This window comes from Peromyscus leucopus, chromosome 2 (genome assembly GCF_004664715.2).
Source record: "Peromyscus leucopus breed LL Stock chromosome 2, UCI_PerLeu_2.1, whole genome shotgun sequence".
NCBI lineage: Eukaryota > Metazoa > Chordata > Mammalia > Rodentia > Cricetidae > Peromyscus > Peromyscus leucopus.
Genome location: NC_051064.1, coordinates 147,609,908 through 147,623,078, shown reverse-complemented (window position 1 = coordinate 147,623,078; position 13,171 = coordinate 147,609,908). Strand labels below are relative to the sequence as shown.

General features: G+C 51.4%; 1 protein-coding gene and 1 long non-coding RNA gene across 3 annotated transcripts in view; one reads left to right on the top strand and one right to left on the bottom strand.

Moving 5' to 3' along the window:
• The first annotated feature begins 5,614 nt into the window (after nucleotides 1-5,614).
• The window catches only part of Tmem201 (transmembrane protein 201), a 28,140-nt gene continuing 20,583 nt past the window's right edge, over nucleotides 5,615-13,171 (top strand). The window contains exon 1 of one of the 2 annotated variants that reach the window (XM_028858450.2): nucleotides 5,615-5,842. In XM_028858450.2, coding sequence (XP_028714283.1) covers nucleotides 5,730-5,842 — 113 coding nt within the window. In that variant the 5' untranslated portion in view covers nucleotides 5,615-5,729. The remainder of the gene's footprint in view (nucleotides 5,843-13,171) is intronic. The other variant, XM_028858451.2, reaches the window with a different exon arrangement.
• Nucleotides 8,787-12,506, bottom strand: LOC119087481. Its single transcript, XR_005090957.1, has 2 exons — nucleotides 12,177-12,506; nucleotides 8,787-11,667 (listed from the first exon to the last, which is right to left on the bottom strand). It is a non-coding gene; the product is annotated as an uncharacterized LOC119087481 (long non-coding RNA).

The following is a 13,171-nucleotide window of genomic DNA, read 5'->3' as shown; positions in this document are numbered from 1 at the left end:
CCCTCGATACATTTCCAGTTCCCCATGTCCTTTTAGCCATAATCTGTTTCCAGGCACTGAAATGGGGGGAAAAATATGACTTTAGCCCCCTGCCTTTTTTTTAAGAGAGAAGGTCTCGATACTGTAGCCCAGGCTGATCTCAGACTTTAATTCTCCTGCCTCAGCCTCCCAAGTGCTGAAAATGCAGATGTGCACTGCTGGACCTGATGTGATGACAAGAAATACTGGTAGCTGCATTATAAACCTTTTCCTGCATTTATCTTCTTCTCCACGTTTGAACCGTTTTAAGGAACGGCTTATTGGCTGCTGCTTGTCTCCTCAGTGTATTTCCAGAAGTGAAGTCTGTTTAAGCCCAGGTACGCTCTCCAGTGTGGGGCGCCACAACACTGAGTGCGTTGAGCAGTGCCACGCTTTGCTGCTGAGGGATGCAGCCCTGGGGACGCACTTCCTTCTGACAGGAGGGACTGACTAGTGTGCTCTAGAGCTCTCCTTTTTTTAAGTAACTTTTCTCTTTTTCTTTTTTTTATTTTTTTAAATTTCATTTATTTTTATTTTATGTGCATTGGTGTTTTGCCATGGCTGTCAGGTCCCCTGAAACGAATTACAGACAGTTGTGAGTTGCCATGTGGGTGCTGGGAATTGAACCTTGGGTCCTCTGGAAGAGCAGTCAGTGCTCTTAGTCGGTGAGCCATCTCTCCAGCGCAGTTTTTTTCTTTTTCAAGACAGGGTTTCTTTGTGGAGCCCTGGCTGTTCTGAAACTCCCTCTGTAGACCAGGCTGGCCTTGAACTCAGAGATTATCCTCTTGAGTGCTAGGATTGGTTCAAGAAATGTACCAGCCACCACTGTCCAGCCTAAGGTTTTTTAAATAACCTAATTATGGTGGTGCACATCTATAATCCTAGCAATCGGGAGGTAGAAGCAGGAGAATCAGACATACCAAGTTTGAGGCCAGCCTATGCTGTATAAGACTCTGCTTCAAAATGAAATATGTAAATACTTTACTAGGATTATATTTAAATTTTTTTAAGATTTTTTATTTATTTATTATGTATACAGAAGAGGGCACCAGATCTCATTACAGATGGTTGTGAGCCACCATGTGGGTGCTGGGAATTGAACTCAGGACCTCTGGAAGAGCAGTCAGTGCTCTTAACCTCTGAGCCATCCCTCCAGCCCTAGGATTATATTTAAAGATATGGGTAGTATATAATCCAGGCTGACCTCAAACTCCCTATGTAGCTGGGGATAACCTTGAACTTCTGTGTTTGTTTCTTTGTTTGAAACAAGGTCTCACTGTGTAGTCCTGGCTATCTGGCTAGCCTGAAACTCCTTTGTAGACCAGGCTGGCCTTGAACCCACAGAGATCCGCCTGCCTCTGTCCCCCAAGTGCTGGGATTAAAGGTGTGCGCCACCATGCCCAGCCAGCCTTGAACTCCGATCCTCCTGTTTCCCTGAGTGCTGGAGTTACTAGGATGTGCCACCACACTCAGGCTGTGGGGTGCCATAGGTCCAGCCCAAGGCTTTGCATGCTAGATAAGCCATCTTGCCCGTGAGTCACATCCTCAGTCTTCTCCCTGACTGAGAGGAATGTAATAGGGATCAAAAAGACCATAGTAAGGCTAAGGCAGAGTAAAACTAGGAGCTCGGGGCCACATATGAACACTGTGTCGGGAGAAAGGCGGGAAACGTCTAGTTGTGTGTCCTTCAGCTTTCACTCTGGAACTTGAGGGAGTGTTACACAGGGAGGTCACGTCTCAGAACGGCTAGAGACGCCTGCTGACTCCTGAGGTATTTCAGAGATTGGCAGTTGTATGTTCTTTTCATGTGTTCGCCTTACTGTCTAGGAGACCGGTGGGCGTTCCCCCGGCTCCTTAGCAGGACTTGCTTCAGGAAGGATCTAGAGGTCAAAGCAAGTGACTGTCTTTCCGTGTTCCTGAAGTGCATGATAGGAAAGTGGTCTTCATTCCAGAAACTCGTAGCTGCTTGATGTGGCAGGAGGCATAGTCCCCTGTTTTTAATACTCCTAGTAAAACTTGAATAATTTTATCTATCCTAATGTTTAAAAATTAGATTCCTTAATTTGTTTTCGTTTTTATTTGTTTTTCGTTTGTTTTGTTTTGTACTTTATATGTATGAGTGCTTTGCTCAGCTGGATGTCTTTGTTCTAAGACGCACACAGGAGTGCAGGTGTGCTCCTGGAGTTTAGAAGAGGACATGCAGGCCCCTGGGACTGGAGTGAATTGTGAGCTGCCCCCTGAGTGGAATCAAACCAGGTTCTCTGTAAGAATGAGTGCTCTTAACCACTGAGCCATCTCTCCAGCCCAGGTTTCTTGGTTTGGTTTTGTTTTGTTTTGTTTTGTTTTGTTTTGTTTTGGAGACAAGATCACAGTTCTTCTAGGCTGGCCTCAAACTTACTGCATGTAGCTGAGGGGGACCCTGAACGGGTGCGCTTGTGTTTGCCTCCCCAGCTGCTGGGGTCACAGGTGTGTGCGACCGTACTTGGGTAGACTGCTTCATTTTCACACGTGGTTTTGGATAGCTACATTTTGTGTGAGCGAGTCTAGTTAGTTTTCTGTTTCCCCTACACCAGGACATTGAAGGAGAAACTTCAACACCCACAGCAGGAAGGGGAAGGGCTGTTGGATTTAAAGTGGAGAAGGTCACCAGAGCTGTGGGGACAGCAACCCCATCACTTACTCCTTTCTCCTTCACAAGTTCAGTTGATGGAAGAAATTACTTTGAAACAGGATCTCTGTAGATCAGGCTAGCCTCTTGAGATCTGCCTGCATCTGTCTCCTGAGTGCCGGGATTAAAAGCGTGCACCACACCCAACCCAGAAATACATTATTTTAATTTTTTTTAAAGATTTATTTTGCCGGGCGGTGGTGGTGCACACCTTTAATCCCAGCACTCGGGAGGCAGAGCCAGGCAGATCTTTGTGAGTTCGAGGCCAGCCTGATCTACAGAGCGAGATCCAGGAAAGGCGCAAAGCTACACAGAGAAACCCTGTCTCGAAAAACCAAAAAAAAAAAAAGATTTATTTTACAGGGCTAGAGAGATGGCTCAGTGGTTATGAGCACTGACTGAGCTTCCAGAGTCGAGTTCAATTCCCATCACCCACATGGTAGCTCACAATTGTCTGTAATTCTAGTTCCATGGGACCTGACACTCATGGCAAAACACCAATGCACATAAAATTTTTAAAAAAGATTTACTATTTTACATGTATGAGTGTTTTGCCTATTATTTGCATGAATCGAACCTGGTCCTCTGAAAGAGCAATAAGGTAGCCTAATTCATTACTTTTAAATAATCCTTATACATACATCTGCGTGCACATGCATACAATCCTGGCTTTAACAGTTCTCACTGCATACTGGCATCTGCCAGGCACTGCACCAGGGGTCGGGTATTTTCCCATGTAAATTAATCCTGGCAACCTTGTCAGCAGTTTGCAAACGGAAAACTGACTACAGGAATGCATGTGCCCCTACTGAATGAATGAATGAAAGAGAGCCAGGAGGCCGGAAGGCCTGGTCAATATTCTAACTCAAGGCCGGTAGCTAATGTCTGAGGTAGTCAGTTTAAAGGGTGAAAAGATTGGTTTTGATTGTTTGAGTAGTTCTAGCCCATGATTGATTGATCCATTGTTTGGGGGCCTCTAGAGAGGCAGCAACATGATAATGAGATGCACATCATAGCAAAAGCCACCAAACGGCCTGAAAGCAGACCAAACCCCCGCAGTCTGCTGCAAGACATGCTCTCATGACCGTCTGCTAGGCCGTAACTCTTGGGGCTAGAGAAATGGCTCGTCTGTTAGGAACACTTGTAGCTGGAGTTTTCCTTCTGCTTCCCAGCATTCTCCTCTCTGTTTATCCCGCCTCTACTATACTTCCTACTTGGCTACTGGCCAATCAGCATTGTATTTATCAATCAGTCAGAGCAACACATTTACAGCATATAGAAAGACATTCCCAGCAAACACTAGCTTTTCTTCTGGAGGATGTGGATTCAGGTTCCGACGCCCACATAATGACTCAGAACCTCTGGTTCCAGGAGACCCAATGCCCTCTTCTGGCCTCTAGGTACCAGGTACCATTGTGGTACACAGACATACATGCAGGCAAAACACTCATGCAAATAAAAGGATTTTTTGTTGTTTGTTTTAAAAGTTTTCATCTGTCACCTTCGAGTAGCTTCATCAGCTAGAGACCAAACCACACAGGCTTAGGGGGACATTCAGGAACCTGTCCAATCTGTAGCAGTTCTGAGTCCAAACATGGGCCTGAAATCATTTTTCCTTCTTTTACCTAAGACTTAGAGATACCAATAATCATGAAATGCCTAAGATTGTAAGTGCTGTTCAGGCAGTTCTTAGACAAACATTATCTGTCAACTAGAGACCTTCCCTGGAACTCAAAGCAGCCACCAGATGGGAGAACTTAAATATGGTACCACACACGTTACGGGTGAGTACAACCTAGGCACACTCAGCTGGTGAAAATCGCGAGGAAGACAGGACAGGCCGCCTTTTCTCCGATGTGCAAGAGCAGCCTCCCGCCTGTGATTTCACATTGGTTCCTGGAACCTTCACTCACCCTTCTTCCTCCTTCCCACCTAGTGAACGCACATACATGGCTGGGTGTGTGGGCAAGTGAACTGGGAACAAAGCAAGAGTCCAGTGCCCCTCAGCCCGTCATTGCTCACAGAGAGCTTGATCCTAAAAGCATTCATAAAATTGTGTTCCACAGAAACAATATGTAGTTAGATATAAACAAAGACCAGGCTGGCCTTGAACTCACAGAGATCCACCTGCCTCTGCCGCCCAAGTGCTGGGATTAAAGACATGCTCCAAGACAGGGTCTCACTATTAGCCTTTGCATTGTCTGGATAACCTGGAGCTATGTAGATCAGGCTGACCTCAAATTTACAGAAATCAGCGGACCTCCACTGGGATTAAATGCATGTACCACTAAGCCTCAGTGAGTTTTTCTTGATCCATAATTTAGCTCACATCAGTGCTGAAACACTTGTATAACGTGGCTCTTACCTCGATCTCACCCCCTAAGATAATCGATTTGAAGTGCACAAGCTTTATCAAACTTGGCATAATATGAAAATCATCTACATGCGACTTAAAAAAAAAAAGTATCGCTCCTTCAGGGCTAATACCTCCAGCTCAGAAATTCTTTCTAATGGCTGCACTATGTTCTGAAACATACCTATCCTGTGATTATTTAACCTCGTTCCCATCTTTGGACGTTTGTGTTTGTGCAAGCTAATTTTTAACCACTGTGGCTTCTGGAGCAGCACAGGCCGGCTATGGCCCGACGCCAGGAAAACAGGACTAACCGGAGGAAAGCACCAGCAAGCATTGGGGCGGGATAGCAGGACTAAGCCGACTCGACGAAGCGCAGTAAGCAGCAAAATGCACGCATGCGCAGGCAGCGGGTGCGGGCGGGGCTCCGTCCTGCTGTAGAGCGTGGTTTTCCAACTCCGGCCACTGGAGGGCGCTTCCGAGCCGGCGCCGAGCGTTTCCGCCGACGCCCCGCCCATTCAGGCTCGCCCCGAGCTGCGATTGGCTGCACGGCGGGAGCGCGCCGAGTCAAGGGGCGGGCCCGCGCCGGCTACAAAGCGGCGAAGGTCACGGCGCAAGCAGGAGCGCGCGGGCCGCCGGGAATCCCTTCTGCGGCCCGCGCCCCCGACCCACCGACCCCGCCCGGGAGCCATGGAGGGAGTGAGCGCGCTGCTGGCCAGCTACCCCACCGCCGGCCTGGCGGGGGGCCTGGGGATCACGGCGTGCGCCGCCGCCGGCGTGCTGCTCTACCGGATCGCGCGGAGGTGAGTGCGCGTCCCGCTGCACGCGGCCCGGGCCGCCGCCCCGCCCCCGCGAGGCCACGGCGGAGTCTCCGCTGCGGTCCAGGCCTGCTTGCGAATGCGCGAGACCCTTTCTGCCCCTCCTCCCTCCCCTCACCCCCTAAAGACCTCGTCGGGAAGCAGCCTCGGAGCTTGGCTGGGGGAGGGGGCTCTCTGCTTGCTCAGCCCTTGGAGGCCTGAGCCCCTGGCTCTACTGCCCTGCTGGGCCTCTGCAGCCCATCGGTTAGGGTGATGAGAGCTGGCACTTGGTGGTCCGCATGCGATGGCAGTAACACTCCTCACGGAAGCTTCCTCCGGAGAAGCCTTCGAGCTTAATGCTTAGGGGAGAAGCCTTCGAGCTTAATGCTTAGGGGAGGCACGTGTGAACAGGAGCGGCTTGAGGCAGAAGCCTGCACTCCACACATTTAGGGAACTTGTCTACCCAAAGGCGAGGAACGCTGTACTCCTTGGACACCTGTCTGGGATGGGTTTGGGGGCAGTACTCTGCCCTGCCATGGCTTAGAGATCACGGGGACCCCAGTACCCAAAGCTGGCCTTGGCCATCCGCCTCCATGGTCAAACCCCAAAATGGAATAGCTTCTAAAGCATGGTGAAGGACTAGCCCACCTGGCCACATTTCCGGAGGACAGGAACATATACGGCTTTATGGAGCCTCTTGGGGACAGCCAGGGATATGCAGAACTCCTGTCAGCCTGGCTGATGGGTCGCCTTCCTTATCTCCTGAGGTGGATGACGGGCAAAGGTGTTAGAGGTAGGTGAGTCACAGGGGCCTTCTGAGGAGGGGGGAGTGGAAGTCAGCTGTGTCTGGAGGAGCGCCAGACTCGAGGGATCTCAACCCAAGCTTCTCAGCTTGTTCTCACCCAGTTCTTGGAAGTCAGAGGGGCCCCTTTTTACCTACCCAGGAGCCTGGGCAGTCTGTTCTGTCCCAAGCAGAGCTTGTCCAGAGCCCAGGCTCCTGGTGCCGCTGCCTCTCTACCAGCCCAGGATAGGGCATGTGGCCAGAAGAGCAGAGTGGGACTGTGGCAAGGACTGGGTCACTGCCCGTCACCCCTTCCTTCTGCCAGAGACAGGAACCTGAGGCCTTGGTGAGCTGCAGGGGGAGCCAATGCCCCCTTTCCTGCTCACACCAGACTGTCAAGGGGGAGAGTCTGACTGCCCCGATTGGTCAAAGCATGGTGCTGCGCGGTGTCTTCGTGAGCTCTGGTTTCATCAGGAGGTAAATTGACCACTCACAGTTCTGAAGTAAGACTGGCCTAGCAAGAAGCTGCAGCTTTCCCCTTCCCTAGAGGGGAGTGCTGTGGCGGAGAATGGGGCTTGAATAAGCAGGAGGAAGGCCTACAAGGAGTTGTTTTCGGAAGGCCCCTGGGTGGAGTGGGTGCTTGGAACTAAGCAGAGAGAGAGAGCAGGGGCAGGACTGTGGGAGCCATGGGAAGAAAGTGTCTCATTAGCTCTGTTCACGTCAGTCCTTCCTCAGTTTTAAAACTGGCTGAACTGTGACTGTACGTGGTGGCACTCTTTAATCCCAGAGGCAGGCGCAGGCAACTGAATTCAATGCCAGCCTGGTCTACAAAGTGAGTTCCAGGACAGCCAAGGCTACTATACAGAGAAACCCTGTCTCAAAAACATGCACAGCCAGGCGGTGGTGGCGCACGCCTTTAATCCCAGCACTTGGGGCAGAGCCAGGCGGATCTCTGTGAATTCAAGGCCAGCCTGGTCTACAGAGTGAGATCCAGGACAGGCGCCAAAACTACACAGAGAAACCTTGTCTCGAAGAACCAAGAAAACACATACACACACACATTTGGCCAAAGTGGTTGCTGGGAAGTCCACTAGAGCCCAAATCCGGCCACCCTGCTTCCTTACCCATTGGGTTTTCTTGTCCTGGTCACTGTTATGGTGAGAGCAGCTGCCATTCCTGCCCAGGTGACAGGTGACAAGCAGTGAGTACCTGCCATTAGATAGCAGCTTCAGTGGGTCAGGCACTGCATTCTCACCCATTTTACAGCCGGGGAAACAAAGCCTCGAGGACGGCCCTTTATCTCCCAGCTTAAGTGCAAGAGCCGTCCCCCCCCCCCCCCCCCCACTGCGCTACCAGCCGAGCCGCCTCCCTGTGCCTGGAGTTCTGGGGTAGACGTCCCACGTCCTCTTCCTGTGCCACAGCTCTTCATGCTGCTGCTCAGACATGTCTTACCCCTTTGCATAATGTACTTGGGATTCGGCCCTTGCGAGTGCATCTCAGCACCCAGCACTGTCCTGCTTGCACGGCCGTGGCGTCTGCCGGGGTTTATGGAGATGGGCACGCAGCATGTATAGATGGATACGTGCCTCGGATGTACAGCAGAGCCTGTCCTAGCTTTCAGGACCCTCTGACAGTTAGTCCTGTGTCTGGACTCAGCGCAGCACTCACTCTTCTGAGCCGCCCACTCCAGCTGAGTGGACGCCACTTTATGTGAACATTTCCTGTGACCCTCTCCTGCTGAGGGCACCTGTTTGTGAGTGACAGCATGTGCTCTGCATGTTGGCTAGCCCATCCTGTGGCATCTGTTGCCAACTACTCTGTGAATTGTCGTTCTTCTTCTTATATCCCGATCCAGGCGGTGCATATTGCTCATGTGTCTCGGAAAGTCTTGAATGGTGCTTGATGAACTGAGTGGGTGATGTATCTGTCCCCAAGGGATCAGTTTGGGGGTCTCTGCTGTTGTCAGTGACATTGCTGTGAGATGGGACAGGAGATCTGGACCTTCTTGGTCCAGGGTGTAGAGAGTTGCAGTTAGTACTGCTGCTACCATTGAAGCCCAGGATGTCCCTCCTTGGACTCTTCCTATTTGGTGAAGTCATACTTGGAAGAGCAGAGAAGACACATCCTGTTGTTAGAGTCGGCGCTGATAACAGAAGCTTCACTCCAATATCGAGTCACTCAAGCAGTTTATTGTACGTGTGCACACGGGTCAACAGTCAAGCTGAGGACTGAAGACCCTGAAGCTCAAGCTTGCAGGCTTATTATAGGGCAGTTTCACACGGGTGGGGTGGAGGAGTTACTCAGGGTTCAGCCACCTGGCTGAGTCTTGGGGGTTTTGGGTGGCTTTGGGTGGGTAAGCAGTTTCTGGGAAATCTTGGGTACATCTAGTGGCTTTTGAAAAACAGCTTATTTTTGCAAGGGCTGTGGGCAAGCTTCGCACCATGGAAGCTTTTGCAAGAGCTGTAGTTTTAGCTTAAGCAGAAACATTTTTTAAGTAAGAATATAGTTCCCTATTAACTCTTCATTCCCTCCTCTTCTTGTACTGACCTTTAATCCTAAAGGTCGGTTTCTGGTATAGGCTGATATCTTTGTCTCAGGACCATCATTTTAACCCCGTCTACCTGGGACCGAACGAAGCCTGAAATCCGATTCAGGACGCATGGTCCAATCATTAGTACTAGGAGCAGGACAATTAGGGACCCTGTGAGGGCTGAGAGCAGGGTGGTCATCCAGGGTGATTTTTCATACCATTCCTCAAACCAGCTCTGGGAGCCTCGTAGGGCCTTTTCCCTTGCATCTAGTCTTTCCCTGAGTTTTGTCATGGACTCCCTTACCACCCCCGTGTGGTCAGTATAGAAGCAATAGTTTTCCTTCAGGGCAGCGCAAAGTCCTCCTTCCCTCAAAAACAGTAAGTCCAGATCGCGCCTATTTTGCAAGGCCACCTCTGACAGGGAGGTTAAGGACTTTTCCAAAGCAGTTTTAGATGTTTCTATTGCCCTCAGATCTTGTTGTATTGCGGCTTCTAAGATCCCTAGCTGTCTAGGACCTTCCACCAAAGCTGCAGTTTCAGACCCAACCCCCGCCAATATACCAGCCCCTAATAGGACTGCCAGGGTGATACTGACAGGCTCTCGCGTGAACCGAGTTCTGCCCAGAAAGTGTCCCTCAAATTCTTCTGTTGAATAATAAACTAACCTTGGGTAAATCTGAACTAATACACAGAAATCCTTAGAGATGTTAAAACTAGCAACTGAGACACACGGTGTGATCCCAGTATTGCATGCCCAGTATAGACCTGATGAGGGGACTATGTACTGGGATGTGTCAGATGAGGACACTGTCACTTTGCGTGCACAGAGCTGGCTTTCTAGCCCAGGGGAGTGTCCTAGGCATGTTCCCGAACCAGTCACCTCAGGCAAAGTTAGCATGTGCCTTGTTCCCCAGTTGCAGCTGTTGGAGGTGTTATAGGTGAAACTCCCATTAACAGCTATCCCTTCATAGTATGGGGGGCTTGCTTGGAGGCCAATCCAGCAGGATTCAGTGAGGTTGGGCTGAGTAGAGTTGAGGGCTTGATATCCCCCCTCAACTAGGTCTATCAATCGTTCTCCTGACTCTGGTAGGGTGGGATTTGCGACAGCCAGAGTGGTCAGTGGGGGAGTGGAGGGGTTCTGGTGGGTTGAGTTAGGGGGGGGATCCCTCTTGGGGACGCCCGTTTGTTTTTCTTGGGAGGAAGAGCCTTCTGGTCCTGCAATACTTTATTAGGGCCTATCGGTTGAGGGTCGGCATTTATCACTAACCTGATTTTGAACAGGACTCCTGGATCATAGGCCGTCTGGTGATATACCCTCAGGCCCCATTGTCTACCCTTTATCCAGTCCCTTGATGCCTTTCCTGTCTGGGTGAAGGTGATGTTCAAGGGGTTGCAGGCAAACGCTGTGCACGGTCCCGACCCGTACCATAGGGTTGTGACTGTCCTAGGTTTGCTCCGGCAGTAATCTTCAGAGAGTGGGGGTTCATCCCCACCTGCCTCCCTCTTTACTTGTATTAGATCCCAGGATGAGCTCGGCTTCCACCAAGCATCCCCGTAGCTTCACATCCCCATGATTTACAATAATAACTTTCATGTTGCCCACAAGTGTGTGCCTGTGCCCTGCTCCTCCCGTCCCTAGGGCATACATAGAACGGTCTCTTTCTCAGGGCTGCTCGGGCCCTTGGGTCCTGGCACCCTGCCGGGTAACGTGAACAGGGGCAGCGTCCACTTTGGGTGCACACTTCTGGCTCACCTGGGTTGGCCGGGTCAGTGGTGGGGATGTCAAAGTCTTTTGCTCCGGCCAACATGTGGCAAAGGTCAGGTTCTAGGGCAGGCCACCAAGTCCAAAGGGGGTGCCTACCAGTTTTTTCCCAGACCACATCCCCTTCCCCCGACAGTACTTGCCACGTTTGGCTCACAGGTTGGTGTGGTTTAGTCCGGCCGGTCTTTACGTCGGATCCGAAACTTGAGAGGATTGTCAGTCCGCTCCACAGTCCAGTCCAAATCCACGTCCAGAGCAGGAGCAGGCTTGAGATGGGAGCCATGGATCCGCGCAGCGACTCTGGCCACCTTAACTGCCGTCGGGGTGGTCAACAGGACTTGATAGGGACCCTTCCACCGAGGTTCCAAGGTCTGATGCTGGTGCCGGCGGACATACACGAAGTCCCCTACATGGAACCGGTGGGCAGGGCCATCTCCACTGGGCTGGTACGCGGCAGACAACTGTCTCCACAGGGTGTGCTGGACGACCGCCAAGGCTTGTAGTCTTCTGGAGTGTTCGGGTCCCAGGTCGGACGTCTCAGGGGGAAGCGCTCATCAATGAGATTGGGGAGCTAGGTTGGCCGGCCGTCCAAGGGGAAGATTTAGGCGAGTCAGAGGTTTTGGTTAGAAGAAGGGGGGGTTGGTCAGTTGGTGGTGCAGACGGGCCGACCTGAAACGACCGGACCCACTTAGGTGGGTCCAGCACCAAGTTCTCCCAGACCCAGATGTAGGCTTGCTGGTCCGGATGTCCATGGGAGCCTGGAATAAAGATTTTCTGTTTAACTGCCCTAACAAGATTCAGATCGAAAGTGCCATCAGCGGGCCACCCCATGCCAAAGGTGGGCCATTCAGATGAGCAGAAAGTCTGCCACTTTCCCGTCTTCACTCGAGCCGCCAGGTTTGAGGCTCGAGCCGCCACTTCTGACCAGTGGGTGAGGATGAGAGAGAGTGGTGGAGAGGCAGTTTGCCCCATACCGAACAGATAAAATAAGACACCGAAGGACACGAACAAACTCACAACACACAGAGACAGGACAAGCCGGCAAAATGGTACAGAAATGAAACCAAAAGATTATCTAGCGGCCCGGGCCTTTTAAAAAGTCTCCTAGGCAAGAGGGTATCCGAAGGGGTCCCTCTTACAGGATCCCCACACTCTAGAGCGTCCTCCAGAGTTGCAGCCTGTGGGTTCTGGACACGTCTGTCCCCCACTGTCCGGGGAGTCCTCACGGGCAGCCCGGACAGCCACTCACCCTCCCAAACCGACTCACCACCAGACGTGAAGAATATCTCTGGAACCTCCAAAATGTTAGAGTCGGCGCTGGTAACAGAAGCTTCACTCTGATATCGAGTCACTCAGAAGCAGTTTATTGTACGTGTGCACACGGGTCAACAGTCAAGCTGAGGACTGCAGACCCTGAAGCTCAAGCTTGCGGGCTTATTATAGGGCGGTTTCACACGGGTGGGGTGGAGGGGTTACTCAGGGTTCAGCCACCTGACTGAGTCTTGGGGGTTTTGGGTGGCTTTGGGTGGGTAAGCAGTTTCTAGGAAATCTTGGGTATATCTAGTAGTTTTTGAAAAACAGCTTATTTTTGCAAGGGCTGTGGACAAGCTTCGCACCATGGAAGCTTTTGCAAGAGCTGTGGTTTTAGCTTAAGCAGAAACATTTTTTAAGTAAGAATATAATTCCCTATTAACTCTTGACTGTGAAGCTGAGCTTTCCTTGGACCCTGAGGTCCAAGCCTGGCTCTCACAGGCCCCTTAGGGAGAGATGGGCACACTGGCCCCCTCCAGACTCAGAGCACCTCAGGACAACTGAGCTCCATTCAGTGTCTTCTGTATGACATAGCTCGGGCCCTGACTGGTTCCTGAGCAGTGCATCTGTGTTGAGGTATGGGGGCAGGAGTGTGGCGCTACCTGAATATCCTGGGCTGACGGAGAAGACATCACCAGAGGCACATGTCCGTGTTCCCCGTGTGTGTTCCAAGCCCATGGAGAGGATGCCAGGCATGTAGTTGCCCTGCCCCTTCTATGGGGATCCGTCCGTCCACCATGGTTCCTTCAGGTTCCCTCTGGCATCCCAAGAGCTAAGTGTCAAGGTGATCAACTGGGAAATGGTTTCCAGGCCCCCACCCACCCAGGGCAGTATGAGTCGGGCCTGGCCTTAGCTGAGATGCTTTCTCTGCCAGGCCACCTTCCTTCCTATGTTAAAGGGACATTGCATCTCACCCCCACCTGCTCCCCCAAATGTGATTCATCACAGAAT